The following is a 17,137-nucleotide window of genomic DNA, read 5'->3' on the forward strand; positions in this document are numbered from 1 at the left end:
ATCCTTGATAACTGGCTGCCAACACACACCAAGATCAAACAACCAACCCTTCAAATTCCTGGCTGATATTCATACTCACACCCGCTCGAAAATCTTGCAAGCCCTGCGAGACCGCAAGAAGACATGAAGACTTTACACTTAGACTTGAGTACATCAATCATTCTCAGCACTTTCTCTCTCTCACACACACACACACACACACACTGAAATACAGTGAGCAGATTAAAACTATTAGACCGTCGCAATGAAGGAGATGAAACTAAACAAGACGGTGCACAATGCCCACCAGAAGAAAGGTACAGACAGGAGATTAATTGGGTAAAATAAGATGATGAAAGGAGGGAGAGCAAGAGAGAGGAGGACAGATGGCATTCCACTGAGAGGACTAAAGAGGGTGAGAAAGAAGGAGGGAGAGAGATGAGTAATTATGAGTTTCACAGTTTGATACAATTTCTAATTACTTCACAACATCCATAGCATAAACAGGGTCTGCCGGTGCCGGAAGTCTATGACAAAAGACAGAAGAGGTCAAAGAGGGAGGGGTGTGGAGTTGGTTTTCATTTAAGAGTCAATATATAGAATTATGACTGACAGAAGAAGAGAGAAACAGACAAGGGGGCTTAAGAGCAAAGCTTTCACCACGATTCCAGGGGAAATATTTTAATTTCAAACTCAAATGAGTAATTATTATGTGTTTTTTTTCAGCAGGGTATAGGGTATAATCAACTAAAACTGACATTTTTACAGATATAGGTGTTTCCAGAAAGTAAAAAGTAATTTTATATTTTCCTTATCTACCTTTAATACATGTGAATGCACAGTCTTAATCCTTACTTCCAAATAGAGGTGTGCAATATCATAATTTATGACCATGAATGATTAAAAATGTCGGACCCACTTTATATTAAGTGGCCTTAACTACTATGTACTTACATTTTAATTAATAATTTAGTACAATGTACTTATCGTGTACATACATGTTTTTACATTGTACTTATATTTATAAAAAAACTACATGCAATTACATCTGTATTTAATTTCTGTAATTACATTTATAATTACACTGTTGACCCATACTTTACACCTTAACCCACCCTTAAACTTACCCATACCTCCAACCCTCTACCTAACCTTACCCCTATCCCACCTCAATAGCAGCAAAGGTGTTTTGCAATACAATATGAACACGATAAGTACATTGTACTTATTTTTCACGTAAGTACATAGTAGTTAAGGCCACCTAATATAAAGTGGGACCAAAATGTCTCCATGATCTTTGTTGCAGTACAGTTGCAGTTCTGACACCTCGGTCTCAATATACTATACAACGCAACATACATTTACAGTACATCACATGTTAACTCAGCGGCAGAGTTACACTCATGGGACACTGCACTTATTCGCAATCACATAAGTACATTATTTGCATGTTTTAAAGCCTTGCAGGTTAAACATTTAATCTGCATGCTGTTCTGATATGCGCTTTTTTTTTTTTTTTTTTTGAGCGCATACATGAAGCAAAGAGCACTCTATTACTAGACTAAGTTATCTTTCACATTTGATTGTTTTCTCAGTGAACTATGGCTCTTTGTACCAGTAGTAAATGCTTCTCCATCTGACAGAATTATAGACTGAAATAATAACTGCTGAAAACTCATTTTTTAATTTATAAACTTTAAACTTTTACATTTTAAACGGTTATATTATTTCACAATATTTTCACTGTATATTTGCTAAAACATTTTTTCCTGGTAACATTTATTTTTTCACTTTTATTTTATACATATATACTTAACATATAAAAACATCACGTTACTGAACCCAAATGTCATTGTAGCTCCATATTATTTTCCATCACAAAAAAAGAATAGAGATCTTAGGCAAAACTTCTCTCAGACAAAGAAAGTGTATTGTGTTTTTATACTGCCAAGCTCTAAATAGGAAAAAAACTTCATAAAAGCAGTGCTTACCACTTGTGTGGTTATATTGAAGTCTTCTGAAGTCATTAAGATATTGATATTGCTTTCTGTGAGGAACAGTCTGAAAAATTTCTCATTGTTTACTAATAATGTCTCCTCTAGTGGAGCTATTACACTCTCTACATTTATTCATTGTTGGTCACATGACATGAGAAAAATCACTACTATTTCACACCAACAATATCAAACTTAGATAATTAACTTATTTTTTTAAGAGGTGTGAAGGGGAACACTGTCAGTAAATAATGAATTTTTCGGTCTTTTACGCATTCAAAGATACATGACTCCATAAGACTCGGAATATGGTTTGTATGAGTCACATGTACCACTTCAGCTAAATCACTTCATATCATAGTGTCAAATCTATTTTCCTTGTATTCCAAACATACACTCTGCCATTCAGCTTAAAATATCGTCTGTTCTTGTGTTTTACATAAAAATGAAAAATTGGTGTCGGTATGAAAATTTACCAAATTTGCAATTTTGTGTCATTAATTCCTTTTTTCACCTTCCAATTTTTGTTGCATCAAAAACAGCAGCTCAGAAATTCTGACTAACACTCTGAATAATGTGAAATATGAGAGGAAGGGTAAAAGATATTCGTGTGAACTATTCCGTTATACACCATTTTTTTGTAGATTCGGTTACATCCTTGCATGAAAGAGATCGAGACCGTAGTGAGAGTGAGAAAACAGATTCTGACAAGCAAAGAGCAATCACTGAAGTTAAACAGCCTTATGTAAATACCCTCATCTTTAACTGATGATTAGTGACAAAGATGCTTTATGTTCACAATCAAACTCAGCTTGCCTCGAACCCATGTAAATGGGGTTTTTATAACAGTGAGTGTACTGTAGAGTGTGGGTCTGAAAGCACATCAAGGCTGTGATCCCCAACCTGAGCTTCAGGCACTGTGGGTAGAGCAGCTGTCTCCATGGCAACAGCTGCCATAAAAAAAAAAATAAAAAAAAGGAAAACACGTTAAAACAGGAAAGATGTTTCTGTCACGTAAATACCATTTAACTCCTCATCCTGGTGTCTGACCAGCACATAAAAAAGCTGTAACAGCGACCACAACAATCTAAACAGTCCCCCTAGAAGAACAAGGTTGCCGAAATGTGCGTAATGTAATTGGTGAAGAGAGTCGTCTCGCATATTCCTCCCTCCATGACAACTCGGTTATCCGTTTAACAGGGATCCGACAAAAAGGACAAATTAACAAGGCTGCCCATCATGGGGTCAACACAGAGAACTGAACAACAACATATAAAAAAACTATTAAGAGGAAGCCCTCGGAGAACAGAAAGGAACAAAACGACAGAAATCCTGCACAGGAGAACCAAAAAATGTAAATAAAAAGAGAGCATTTATTGGCGATAGCTCTGAAGGTCAGAGAGAACACCGCCACATCCTTGCTTTTCATTAGTTAGGACGTGGGTGAGATCTCTCATAACTCTGTAGAATGTAGTCGAATCATCCTATAAACAGATGTTATATATAAATTAAATCAATATAATTTTGTTTTGCAACTATTTGTTTAAGCTAGGGATAGGGTTAATTGTATATTACAAGGGAAATCAAGAAAAACAATATTATGCATTTATTATCTTTTTTTTTTTTTTCGATTTTAATTGACAGTGCATTATTATAAAGACTTGAAGTTCTGTTCTTAGGTTATGCACAATAAATGAATGAAAATAAATAAACAGTCATATGTTCCTGTGGCTCAATTGGTAGAGCACTGCGCTATCAAGCGCAAGGTTGGGGGTTCGATTCCCCGGGGACACATGATATGTAAAAATTGATAGTCTGAATGCACTGTAAGGGGCCGTTCACATATCGCGCCTAAAAACGCGTGGAAAACGCTAGGTGCGCCGCTTTGTCCTTCTTTCCAAAGCGCTCGGACAGAAGCGCTCCTGAGGTGTCTGCACCATGATGTGCTCTCTCCATGAAGACGCGGAAATTTCAGCAAAGGATAAATGGATTTGCAGCACAAAAAAAATCACTGTAAGTAGCTCTGCTACTAAATTTATTTCAAAATGGCAATCCATATACAGCTATGATCAGTTGTTCCTTCATCTTGGCTGAGTTTTCAACGTTGTCACGGGAAAGGATGAAGCTGATTGGTTAGTTCTTGTCACATGACCCGCGGTGCGCTTGCGGCATTCTGAAAAGTTGAGATGTTTTTAACTCGATGCGGTGCGGACGCGCCTGGAAAAAACGGGTGCGTCGCACCGCGTCGCTTCCATTATGAGCGCGCATGCCGCGCGCCTACATTGGAAATAACGAACTTGCCCGCACAAAAGATGCAATATGTGAACGGCCCCTAAGTCGCATTGGATAAAAGCGTCTGCTAAATGCATAAATTTATTTATGAATTTATTTATAATGGCATCATCATCCTCCTTTAGGAAAGTAAACTGGACTAATTAAAGTCCACTAATGTTTATATATATTTATGATTAGGATGCATCATAAGATGTTAGCTCTGTTACCAAGTTTGTATTTGTAAACATTAGTTTTAAATATTCGTTTTTAAACACCTCGTTTTTAAAACTTTAAGCATATTTAACTGGCAAAACGATCAACCCTGTTACGTTTCGAAAGACATAATTAATATTTTAGTTGACAATTTAAGGTTTTTATTTCCATTTTAATATTTAAAGTAAACATACAAACAAAATAAAGTATCATTTATCATTAAGTTGTTTTCTTAAAATCAACCCCGCCAATATTCCTTCCCTTTTAAAGTAACAAATTATACCCCAAAAATAAATAAATAGATTCTGATATTGGCATCACCATTCTTTAGGCCAGCAACCTTCACTGATTTAAGTCCACTCATTTTATGATTTCATCTTATTTTTAATTTTGTCAGTGAATAGGACACAAGCTTACACATCAACTCTGTTACCAAAGTATACATTTGTAGGCCTCAGTGTTAAATTCTCCATGATTTGCACTATAGTTTCATAAGATTCACAACCATAGCATATTTCACAACCAAACATAATTAACTGGCAAATCCATCAACCCTGCTACCATCAAATCTGATACATTTCAATTATTCATCAAATTATTATAACAGGATTAATGTATAAATTTGGCTCATTGAAATTGCTTATATTTGTAACACTACATGGTTAAAACAATACCAAATATCTGAAAGAAACCAAAAAAAGTCACCTGTCTCATGGAACGGCCCAGTTATTCTTACAGCTACTGCTGGAAACTCTTTAACATCTGCTAAAGGTCAGTTCAAGTCATGTTTGCCCCAATATGAAGAACGGGAAACATTATCACACGTGACATTTCAATTTCTGTGACACCCGGTCCTAATGCTTAAACATGATGGTGAAAGGCCATTTCGCTCTTACAGAATTACATGAAACTTCTACCACGCTTCCAAAAATGGTATTAAACAATTAAGAGAGCCAGGGAGAATTTTCTCTGACATTAAAGACAGAGCGTGAGAGAACAAAGGAATACATCCCACTGCACTTAAGAGAAAAGCTGTACTCAGCAGAAAGAAATGAGATTGAGGGGAGCTTCAAGCGTCTAAGGGAACATGTCAAAAGCTCAAATGAGGTTTTAATGCTTGCTCTGAGAAATCTGAAAGCCTGGCCATCTTCTCCATTTCCCTCGTCCATATGATAGAACAGATGGAGGAGAGTTTTTAGCTCGCGCACTCTCTTCAGCTTTCTCTCGCTCTTCCTTCACCAAGTTCTCTCACTTCTTATACAGACACACACACACAGACAGACAATATTTCATATCTCTTGCTCGCACACGTTCACACACATAAATGCTAATGCATTCATATTCTCCAGAAGGCGTAACAACTGACAGCAGAGAGTCCAGAAGGGGTGAAAGACGGGTGACCAGCGCTGTATTTTATCTGTACATGCGTCTGTTGAATTCAGAAGTGGACGTCGAAAGGAACTCTACGCCGATAACACACTCAATGAATCTTTTCAGTGTGGCGGATAATTCCAGCCTCTCCAAATGTAATCATGCATGTTTATTCAGGAACTCTAGATCTAAAATGGCTAGGTATTAAAAGATTTTAACGTCTTTGACATTACTTGGCCAAGTGTAAGGTCTTTCATGAATAGTCAGAAGTTTTATTTATACTACTCAAGAAATGTCAGGTTTGTGATTCATCAGACTGACACAAACTCTGCAAGGCAGGCGTGCAATTGCGCACATAGAGGGACGTGGTGTATCTGTGCGTGGACATGATTACACACGCTCGCACAAACAAGTCAACAGAAATTGCAAAAACTGCTCCCAACCATGAAATGAACTCCATTTTGAGTGTAAAGTGGGTTAACAAATTAACATAAGAGGGGTTCTGGGTCCACTTGGGAAAATTAGAGAATTTTGCTCACACTGAACCTAGATGCTAAAATGTCTATCGCGAGTTTGAATCTGAAATCCTGCTCCCTTTACTCCATTTTCTGTCTTCCCTTGGAATGGTTCATACAAATATGAAAATTTGGTCATCTGCAAGACTCGCAAAAAAGATGAGATTTCAAAAACCTTTAGGGTCCAAAACAACATTGGACCCCATTAACACCAACACAGTTTCACAGAAGAAAGTTTGGAACGACATGATGGTTAGAAAGGGTTTACTCCCCCTTTAATATGATTCAAATTACAAATAAAAAAAAAGCATTAAACACAAAAGATGTAGCATTTTCAAGCAATTCTTCTACTACAGACCAGAGAAGTCAATTCAGTCTCTAGACAGTCTGGGAGTAATTCATCTTTTCCCTTCAAAAGCAGGCTTCAATATACTCTTTTTCTGAGTTTAGAAAGACTCTTTCGCTCATGAAGTCAGAACATCGGCACAGGCACATGTCAATAGTCAGTCTATAAAGCTCTCTCTTCATATACAGCCCTCGACTGTCACTTAGGACGTCAAATACAAACCCACTGGAGCACTAAAGATGAAGAACACAACAGAGGACACATGGTTTCCATTTACATTAATGCATTTGACATTTTTATCCAAAATGACTTCGCAAATCGCACATATACGTGTGTCCTCAATGGCATTTGATCACAGACGCAGCAAAAAGCTCCTGTCAAGAAACTCTCTTTTGATTTTGAGCTAACTGTCAGTTTGACTTGCGTTTTCTGGTTGTGTGCTATAGTTGTGTTATAAAAGAAAAGCTTTGACATCTGCCTTAAAAAATAAGTTAATGATCAATATAATGAGAGCATCTGATGCCATCTGGTATATTATCAGACAAGCCTTTGCTCGTACATTGATTGGTTCCTTTAAATTGAATAAATCAGAATTTTTGCAAGAATACCAAAATCTACCAAATCTTTAAATAAATCCTGACAGGTGAATGCTGCCATATGTCAGCCTTCGTTCCCAGACGAACAAGTGATGATCGGTAAGGACACCAACATTTGCTCCCAGGTAACTGAGCTTTACTAAGTTAACGTTAATTCATTTAAGTATTGATTCAGGTCAAAGCAGAGTTCATAGAGCCTGCGAGCATTCTGTAGAACAGTTCTGTGCAGTTAACACTAATGCGATCAGATTTTTTGCTAGAAAATGCTTTAAGTGTTTGCCTTGATTCTGATCTGCAATCTCTGCAGTTTTTAAACATGATATCAAGCAATTTCTTTAAAATAACAATAAAAAAAATGCTGTACTTATTCATTCCGGCCTACTTAAAAGGATAGTTCACCCAAAAATGTAAATTCTGTCATTAATTACTCACCATCATGTTGCTTCAAGCCCTTAAGATCTTTGTTCGTCTTCAGAACACAAATTAAGGTATTTTTGATGAAATCTGAGATCTTTCTGACCCTGAGTAGACAAGCAATGCAACTGACTTGTTCAAGGCCCAGAAAAGGAGTAAAATAGTTCATGTGACATCAGTGGTTCAACTGTAATTTCATAAAGCCACAAAAATACTTTTTGTGTGGAAAGAAAACAAAAATGTAGACTTTATTCAACGATTTCTTCTCTTCCATTCAGTCTCTACAGCCATTCATCACATGAACTATTTTAATGTCCTTACTAGCATTCTGGGCCTTAAACATGCTAGTTGTGTTGCTCTCAATGCAGGGTCAGAAAGCTCTCGGATTTCATCAAAAATATATTAATGTGTGTTCTGAAGATGAAGAAATTTCTCATGGGTTTGGAAACGACATGAGCCATTTTCAGGTGAAATATGACTTTAAGAAGAATTTCCAAAATATCACATTTTAACCTCTTTTTATGGGCGTCATTCATGAAACATTCGTAAATATACGAGTAAATATCTGAGTGATTTGCGCGTAAAGAGAACTTCCCGAAAACTCTTCTCCTGATTCACAAAAACTTTGTAACCGTCAGATGTGATAGTGAAATGTGTGTGTGTGTTAATGAATTCCAATCAGTCGTAAATGGGACGCTCGTGCACACTCATTCTCAATTACCATAAATCCCACCTATTAAATCTGACTGACAACTATATATGAGCATCATATTATGACACTAAACGAAGGATTTCAACATGTCTTCTCAAAAGCGACTGAAAAAGAAACATTTCTCAGCTGCAGAAATTGAAGTTTTATTATCAGAAGTTCATTCAAAACGCCACATTTTATTTTCAAGCGTACTAGTGGCGTATCAGGTCCTAAAAAAGGAAGTTTGGCAGCATATTACAGATCCTATTACTGGCTCTCAAAATAAAAGTTAAAAGAAAAACCGTATGTAATTACTATATATAATATTTTTTTTTCAAAATGCTGTGTAAATATGTACCCGATTAAGGTGAATTAAAATGCAGCCGTATTAATGAGCAAAACATTCAAACGTTAAACGCACTATTTACGCGTGGCTGGGAGCAGGTGTAGATTTCTTTCGTACCAACATTTGGAAAATACGAACGTTTTAATGAATCCGAACATTTACGCTAAAACCACTTTACACACGATTTACACAAAAATTTGTTCTGCTCGTGTTTCATGAATGAGACCCTATGAGTGTATATTACTGAAAATCATATTTTCTGCGAGAAATTCTGTAAAGTTTGCCTTAGTCAGCAACAGTAAGCAAGAAGGGAGGAGTTTACGAAAGGATGGACTGGCTTGAGTTGCTGTAAAGCTTCAGGTTTACCCATAATTTTTGTAACCTTGTGCCAAAAATCTCTGCCAAAGAAAAAGAACCACTTTTTCTCATATCTCCAGCAGATAAAATATTAAAGTCACAACTGAGAGTTTTAAACCTCCCCAAGTCCATATGCTTGCTTAGACTGGCATACAGAGATGAGAGTCAGCCAGATGAACAACATATGAAAGAAAAAAAAAACCCTCCTGTAATAATGAACAGATATCAGTGTCAAGACCCATCTGGATATCATCTGAAAAACACTAAGATGTTAAAGCACAAGTGGAGTTACGGTGGAAATCGGTTATCAATAAAAGTAATGGATTGCTACAGATATATTAAGGAGCTTTTTTACTCTTTTAAAACAGATGTTACTGTGTTTCTATGACGGCTTGTGTCCTGCAGCAAAACATGGCATATGTTTCTGCAGTGAAGTGGATGAATGGAAAAGTTTGATTATGGTTGTTGTCAATCCAATGGCACAGCAGCGACGCCTGCTGTCTAATCAGTGCACTGCATCCTCAGCTAAACTTGGTCACACATTTTTTCTAAATTACTTCATCCTTGCCAGCTGCCAGTCGAAAATAAAGCATCATGAGGAGATAAGTACACAGTTTTAACGAAAACATACTGTTGACACAGATACGATGAGAAAAATAGCAATGCCCGTTTTTGAAGAAGTAAAGGCTAGAAAAATTAGACCGTTTAAAACAATCCAGTCAATAATATGCGACTGACCCATTCAACCTGTGCGTGACGAAGTTAAACAGTGAAGCAAAACTCATCCTGTATGAGATTAATCAGATATAAACACGACATACTGTAAACACAATATTACAGTGATACTGAACTAAGTTACTAGTCAAAATGTGTGGGTCACACTGTGAATACGCTCCTTCTGCAATATTAAAACACCACAATGAATAAAAAGAAATGTCGACTTGTGTTATTTCAGGAGATCGGTTATTTTTATTATAAATTTAGACGATGTTAATAACTATTTTATTTAATAATAATTTTAAATAGCTTTTAATAATAGTAATAATTATATTATTATTATGATTAAATAATAGTTAATTTCTAATTACTGAAAATATTTTATTTTGAAAATAAATTCTAACTGACCCTCTGATGTCACATGGACTACTTTGATGATGTTTTTATTACTTTTCTGGACATGGAGAGTATACTGTACACACAGTTTCGATGGAGGGACAGAAAGCTCTTGGGCTAAATTAAAATATCTTAAACTGTGTTCTGAAGATGAACGAATGGCTCGCGGGTTTGGAACGACATGAGGAGTTATTAATGACATAATTTAGATTTTTGGGTGAACTATCCCTTAAAGGGGGGGTGAAATGCTATTTCATGCATACTGAGTTTTTTACACTGTTAAAGAGTTGGATTCCCATGCTAAACATGGACAAAGTTTCAAAAATTAAGTTGTACGTTTGAAGGAGTATTTTTGTTCCAAAAATAACTCTTCCGGTTTGTCACAAGTTTCGGAAAGTTTTTTTCGAGTATGGCTCTGTGTGACGTTAGATGGAGTGGAATTTCCTTATATGGGTCCTAAGGCACTTCTGCCGGAAGAGCGCACGCTCCCGTATAGCAGAGCACAGCAGAGACATTCACTGATCAGAGCGAGAGACCGAAATGTCACAAAAGAAGTGTGTTTTTGGTTGCGAGGGCAACACAACCCTGAACAGATTACCAAAAAAAAAAAAAACAGCATTAAGGGACCAGTGGATGGAGTTTATTTTTACAGAGCATCAACGGAGTTGTGCAAGTGTTTTTGTTTGTTCCCTGCATTTCGAAAATGCTTGTTTTACAAACAAGGCCCAGTTTGACACCGGATTTGCATATCGTTTATTTCTTAAGGATAATGCAGTCCCAACGAAAAAGGGTCACGATCGTGTGTTGGAACCGCATGCGGTGAGTAAAACTGCTTCAAATATCTCTGTGTTGTGAACTTAGCTATCAGCCCGTAAGCACATCAAGTAAACAACATGCGATGTTGTCATCAAACTGCACTTTCCACATGTACACCTTAAAAAAAAAAAAAAAAGACGACATAAAGTGAAACTTAGTCATTTTCCAAAACCGCTAAGCAAATATATACAGTTTCAGTAAATGCATACCACATAGAGACGTCGTTGCTGCTGCTGCTCTTTTTAAATTTCAGCCTCTGGATCTGATTCTGGATCATAAATATACGCTGAATCTGACTGTTAGCCATGGTTTGTTTTGGATAATGTTTTTTTCCTCACGGTAATATCACAGCTTCCAAACGCTCTCAACGCAAAAGCCTACTGGCGCCCATGATTCTTTAGCTGCGCCCACACATCACGCCTCCAGGCGCTCGTGCTTTTCCGGGAAAAAATGGTACAGACTATGTTTCTCTTATGAATATAATAAAACTAAAGACTTTTTGGAGTTATGAAGGATGCAGTACTACTCTGTAGGTACTCAAGATTAACAGCATATTGAGTGAAATCGAGCATTTCACCCCCCCCTTTAAATGTTTGAGCAGCTAGTTTATACGTGCATTCTTTCCTAACCATGAACTTTTGTAAATCAGCATTTGGAAAGAAGCCAATGCTGCCATCCGTCAGATGTTTTCACTTGTACCTGTCGAGCGAGGTTCACGGAGTCAGCAGTGAGTCTGTCTCTGAGGTGTGGGTCCAGATGCGCGGCCGGTGCGATCTCCACCACCTTCTGGTGTCTCCTCTGGATAGAGCAGTCCCTCTCGTACAAGTGAATGACATTGCCGTATTTATCGCCTACACACAAAGGGCCGATCAACTCATTGAGCATTACACAGAAGTCTTAAACCCATCTGGCACTCTAAACAAACCCATCTGCTAGTATTTCTCCAAAACATAATAACAAACACAATTATATAACTGATCAATAAACACTATGGAAAGTAGCAGACAACAGAGAACTGCATCATTCTGTTCACGGTTGAGAACCGTGCTCTCAATGGAAATATATGGTTGTTTTTTTTATTACCTTCCAAACATTGTATTTATTTCACAGAAGATGGCTTTGGAATGTAATAAAGGTGGGTAAATGACGACAATGTTGATTTCCGCTTTATCCGTTTCTTTATTATTAGGATACTGCATCGGGCCAGAGACGGACCACACACAAACTCACTTACCCAAGATCTGCACCTCGATGTGTCTGGGTCTCTCAATGAACTTTTCCACAAACAGAGCTCCATTGCCAAAGGCTGCCAGGGCCTCACTGTACGCACGCTGATAGTTCTCCTCTAGCTCCTGATCACAGATAAAGCCACAGGGTCAGCCAGTGTAAATACCCAGCAGACCAACTCATACAGCACAAGAAACTCAAGAGCCAACAAACCTAAAGTGCACACAAGGGCCTCACTTTTGCGTTCATTTAAAAGCCCTCCAGTGTGAAAGCTCACAACTGGCTCTCAGAAGGAATGGCCCAAACATTAAAAGTGTTCTAAACCCTTACAAATAATTTGACTCTTGGACACATTACCTCATACTCCCTGACCACCCGCATTCCACGGCCTCCGCCTCCGAACGCAGCCTTGAAGATAATCGGGAAACCGTAGCTGTTGGAGAACTCTTGAGCTTCCTGCAAAGACGAGATGGGACCATCTGTTCCAGGTACCACCGGCACACCTGCAGGATAACCAGATAGATCTGGCTTATTACCTTTTTTGGGGGGAGGGACATGCACCATAGCAGTGTCATGCCATTCTTTGATGTACCAAATATACATGATGCAATACCAGTTTAGTAGACTAATGTTAAACCATACCAAAAAAAAAATTCTGTCATCATTTACTCATCCTTAAGTTGTTCGAACCTCGCAGCAACTGTTTGGTACAGGTTTGGAACAAAACGAGGATTAGTAAATGATGACAATGTTTTCATTTTTTAAGTTAACTATTCCTTTATGCTAAACAATAATTTAAAATATATATCTATTTTTCATTTTAAAAAGAATTTTATTAATATAACAAGGCACACTATAGCTTTAATAGAGTGCCACAGTTTGGTTCTGAAAATCAGTTATATTAATTTTAATCTGTTAAATCCAGACCTACAAGGCTGATAATTATTGGAATATTTTCTGAAGCCATCAGCCAGCATTATTTCCACCTATTTTTAAAATGAATCATATTTAACAGCAGATCTACTGGTGAAAACAACATTACCCATGATTATGCAAAGAAATCTCCACGATCAGAAAACCACGACAAGCAAATAGTGCCAAAAGCATACATTAGCACTCAATCCCATGAGGCACTGTGAATGCGGTGTCAGTCTTCCAAGAATCTCTTTAATTATATATATATATTATATAGTTATTTGAAAATGTTAGGACACCCCTTGAATTCCATGGTTGGCAGGTCTCAAAATCTGGAGAGAAAAAAAAACCTTCAGATGAAAAAAACAAATGACATAATCACACTATGTCATTATTTATTTAACAAAAATAAAGCCAAGATTGAGGACTCCCTCTGATCATTTTCTGTATGATTTTATCAGTCTCTCACGTCGTTCTTGAGGTATTTTGGCCCACTCTTCTTTACAACGATGCTCTAGTTTATTGAGATTTGTGGGCATTTGTTTGTGCAAAGCTTTCGCCACAGCATTTCTGTCAGGATGAGCTCTGGACTTCGACTGGGTTATTTCAACACCCTGATTCTTTTCGTTCCAGCCGTTCTGTTGTAGATTTGCTTGGGATCACTGTCCTGTTGCATCACCCAGTTTTGGCCCAGCTTTAGCTACTGGTTGGATGCCCTCACATTTGACTCTAGAACACTTTTGTAAACAGAGGAGTTCATGGTTGGCTTAATGACTGGGAGATGCCAAGGTCTTGGGGCTACAAAACCAGCACAAAAGCATCAGCCCTCCACCAGCATGCTTGACTTTTGGTATGAGGTGTTTGTGCTAACATGATATTTAGGTTTCCACCAAACGTGGCGCTGTGCATTCTGGCCAAACATGTCCACTTTGGTCTCATCTGTTCAAAAGACATTGTTCTAGACGTCTTATGGTTTACTCAGATGCAACTTTGCAAACCTAAACCGTGCTGCCATGCTTTTCCAGGTAGAAGAGGCTTTCTTCTGCCAAGCCTTCCAAACATGCCATACATTTCCCTTATTTTTCTAATTGTACGGTCATGAACTTTATAATTTAGCATGTTAACTGAAGCCTGTAGAGTCTGCGGTGTAGTTCTTGGGTTTTCTGCCATTTCTCTGAGCGTTACACAGTCTGACCTTGGGGTGGATTTACTGGGATGTTCACTCCTGGGAGGACTGGTGTCTGTTTTGAATATCTTCATGTGGAATGATGGACTTCAAATTTTGGACTTCAAATTTTTCGGAAATGGCTGTGATTCCCTTCCCAGATTGATGGCAGCAACAACTGCTTCTCTAAGATCATTGTTGGGGTCTTTCCTCTTTGGCATCGTGTTAAAACACACCTGAAGGCTCCAGACCAGCAAACTGCCAAAACCTCTGCTTTTCTAGAGCTGCTCACACTTGCTAAGGATCAGTTAATCAAAGGCATCTGATTAGCAGTGCCCGCTACTTACCATCTTAATTCCTGTGTAAGCAGAAATTACATTTTGGCTTTATTTTTGTTAAATAAATATTGACAGTGTAATATTTTATGTGATGTTTTTCATCTTAGGTTTTATTTTCCAGGTTTTATTTTTAAGACCTGCCAAGGGCCAGATTTTTTTTTTTTATGTCCTGATATGGAGAACCCTGGAATTCAATAGGGTGTCTGAACTTTTTCACATGACATATATACATATATATATATATATATATATATACCATAAACCATCTCTCTCTCTATGTATAATACACAAACACATATAAAACTATACACACACACACACACACACACTCACATACACATACACACATATATATATATATAGAGAGAGAGAGAGAGAGAGAGAGAGCGTTCTTTGCCTCAAGTAATTCCCTCATTAGAGCATTAGTCTTGCATCTTTGATTTGAAAAAAAAAAGAAAAAAAAAAGTTTAAATGTTGTCATCTCACAGCTAGCTGGTTTGGTTCACACCTTATAATTCCTTCCCATGACTTTTAAAACCCCTTAGGGCAAAACTACTTCAAGAAGTGCTGTTACACTCTGTTCTGTGACACAACTGTTGATATAATGTAAGAATTTGATAAGAGAGAAGACAGCATGATGTTCTCTGAGGAGATCAGATGATGAACACTTTACCTGCACTGAGGGCAATGGCACGGGCCTCAACTTTGTCCCCCATCTTGCGCACCACGTCTGGGCTGGGGCCGATAAAACGTACCCCAGCATCCACGCACGCCTGGGCAAAATCTGCTCGTTCTGACAGGAAGCCATAACCTGGGTGGATGGCATCCACACCATTCCTCTGCCAGGGACAGATTGCACAACATCACCATTTGCCAGGACAAGAATTCTGTCACAATAAATTCCTGTAATACCATTCAGATGAATATACGGTTATCTTCTCTTTTATTTTTGAGAATGACAAGAGACGACACAAAAAGACACAAAAAGTCGTTTTTTTTTCTAATGAAATACTTTTGATCAGAAGTGACAGTCAAGATATTTATATTACTACAAAATATTTTGGTTTTAAATAAATGCTGCTCTGTTGAACTTTCTGTTAAACCCCCCCCCCCCCCTTTTGAATTTTGTAAATGTTGTAGAAACAGCTCTTTCCATAAGCGGCTAACTTCCCCGACTGACTGGAAATGTTTCGTTTATTGACCTGTATTCAAGGTTAGCCAGTTTAGTTCTCTTAACAAGTCACAACAGGAGGTGTGGAATGTTTCAGATGCTTAACACAATGTGGGTCATTCTCTAAGACACATAAGGTATAGTGTGAAACTGACAAGCTGTTAAAGCCATTGATTTATTTATTGATAAAGCCATTAATTGACTGCTTGTCCATTGATTGTTGCCAAAGCTATTAAATCAGAAAATGAGACGCGGGAGAACGACTGCCTGTCAGCGATTATTTTACGGCTACCATCTCTTCTTGGCGTCAGACTCTGAACCTTTTGTCAGAAGGCATAATTATGTGCAATTAATGCTCTTTACAGACTTGTTTGTGCTCTGTCTATCCAATCACTGCAGGCCGTGTGTGCATTTCACAGGTCACAAGATACTAATCTGCTGTTTTACCACACAAACACTTTCAACAAAAGCTGCAGGTGTTGAAAACATGTGAACACATTCTGCTTTTCAACTCCACACCAAACACTGAGTTCTCAGGCTGACTCGGGACAACTGTGAGAGAGTTTTGGGCCAGATGATGAAACTGTCACCTTTTGTGTCAGTGCTATATCTTACATTTGTATGCCTTACGTATGGTTTTCTGTGACATCTAATTGTCAAATCTCAACCTTGTCTAATAAAATGACCTAGCTGTTTTGTCAAAACTGCAAAAATGACAACTCATTATAATACTCATTATATTTTTACTTTACCTGTTAGGCTTAATTATTTAATGTATGTTTAAATTAATGTTAAGAAACATGTTATGGCAGCCACAGTGCAGTTGAATATATTTTAACAAATATATATTTTATCATTTATGTTAATTTAAAAACTGCATTATGAACAATTTACATGTTTGCATAAAAAATTTTAAGCTGGGTGTTGATTATTATATATAAAAATTTTTTTAAATTAAATTTAAGTTTTGGATAAATTGTGAATTGTAACCTTATATTGTAAAAGGGCTACCTATAGTTTAAAGCAGAAGCTGAGGTAGATTTTTATCATTAAGAAAATGTTTCATTTAAAGAAAGCACAACTTCAGTAAACCACCGTTTCTGAAAAAAAAAAAAAAAAAAAACTAAATTTAAAAAAAGTTTAGTTTTTCATCCTGCTGTACCGACATCATCCTGAACCAAGGTACGTATCGAATCATCATATTTTTGTACAGTTACACCCCTAACTTTAATCGTCTGGAAATAGTACTGATGTCCAACTAATGATATACTGAAGTATATTTGACAGTGCTAAAGT

General features: G+C 37.3%; 1 protein-coding gene across 1 annotated transcript in view; it reads right to left on the reverse strand.

Moving 5' to 3' along the window:
• Positions 1-17,137, reverse strand: part of LOC127985552 (pyruvate carboxylase, mitochondrial) — a 126,341-nt gene that overhangs the window by 103,545 nt on the left and 5,659 nt on the right. The window contains exons 4-7 of the mRNA XM_052587604.1: positions 15,344-15,509; positions 12,610-12,755; positions 12,260-12,377; positions 11,725-11,876 (exon numbers count right to left, since the gene is read on the reverse strand). Coding sequence (XP_052443564.1) covers positions 11,725-11,876; positions 12,260-12,377; positions 12,610-12,755; positions 15,344-15,509 — 582 coding nt within the window. The remainder of the gene's footprint in view (positions 1-11,724; positions 11,877-12,259; positions 12,378-12,609; positions 12,756-15,343; positions 15,510-17,137) is intronic.

This window comes from Carassius gibelio, chromosome B21 (genome assembly GCF_023724105.1).
Source record: "Carassius gibelio isolate Cgi1373 ecotype wild population from Czech Republic chromosome B21, carGib1.2-hapl.c, whole genome shotgun sequence".
NCBI classification, from domain to species: Eukaryota; Metazoa; Chordata; class Actinopteri; order Cypriniformes; family Cyprinidae; genus Carassius; species Carassius gibelio.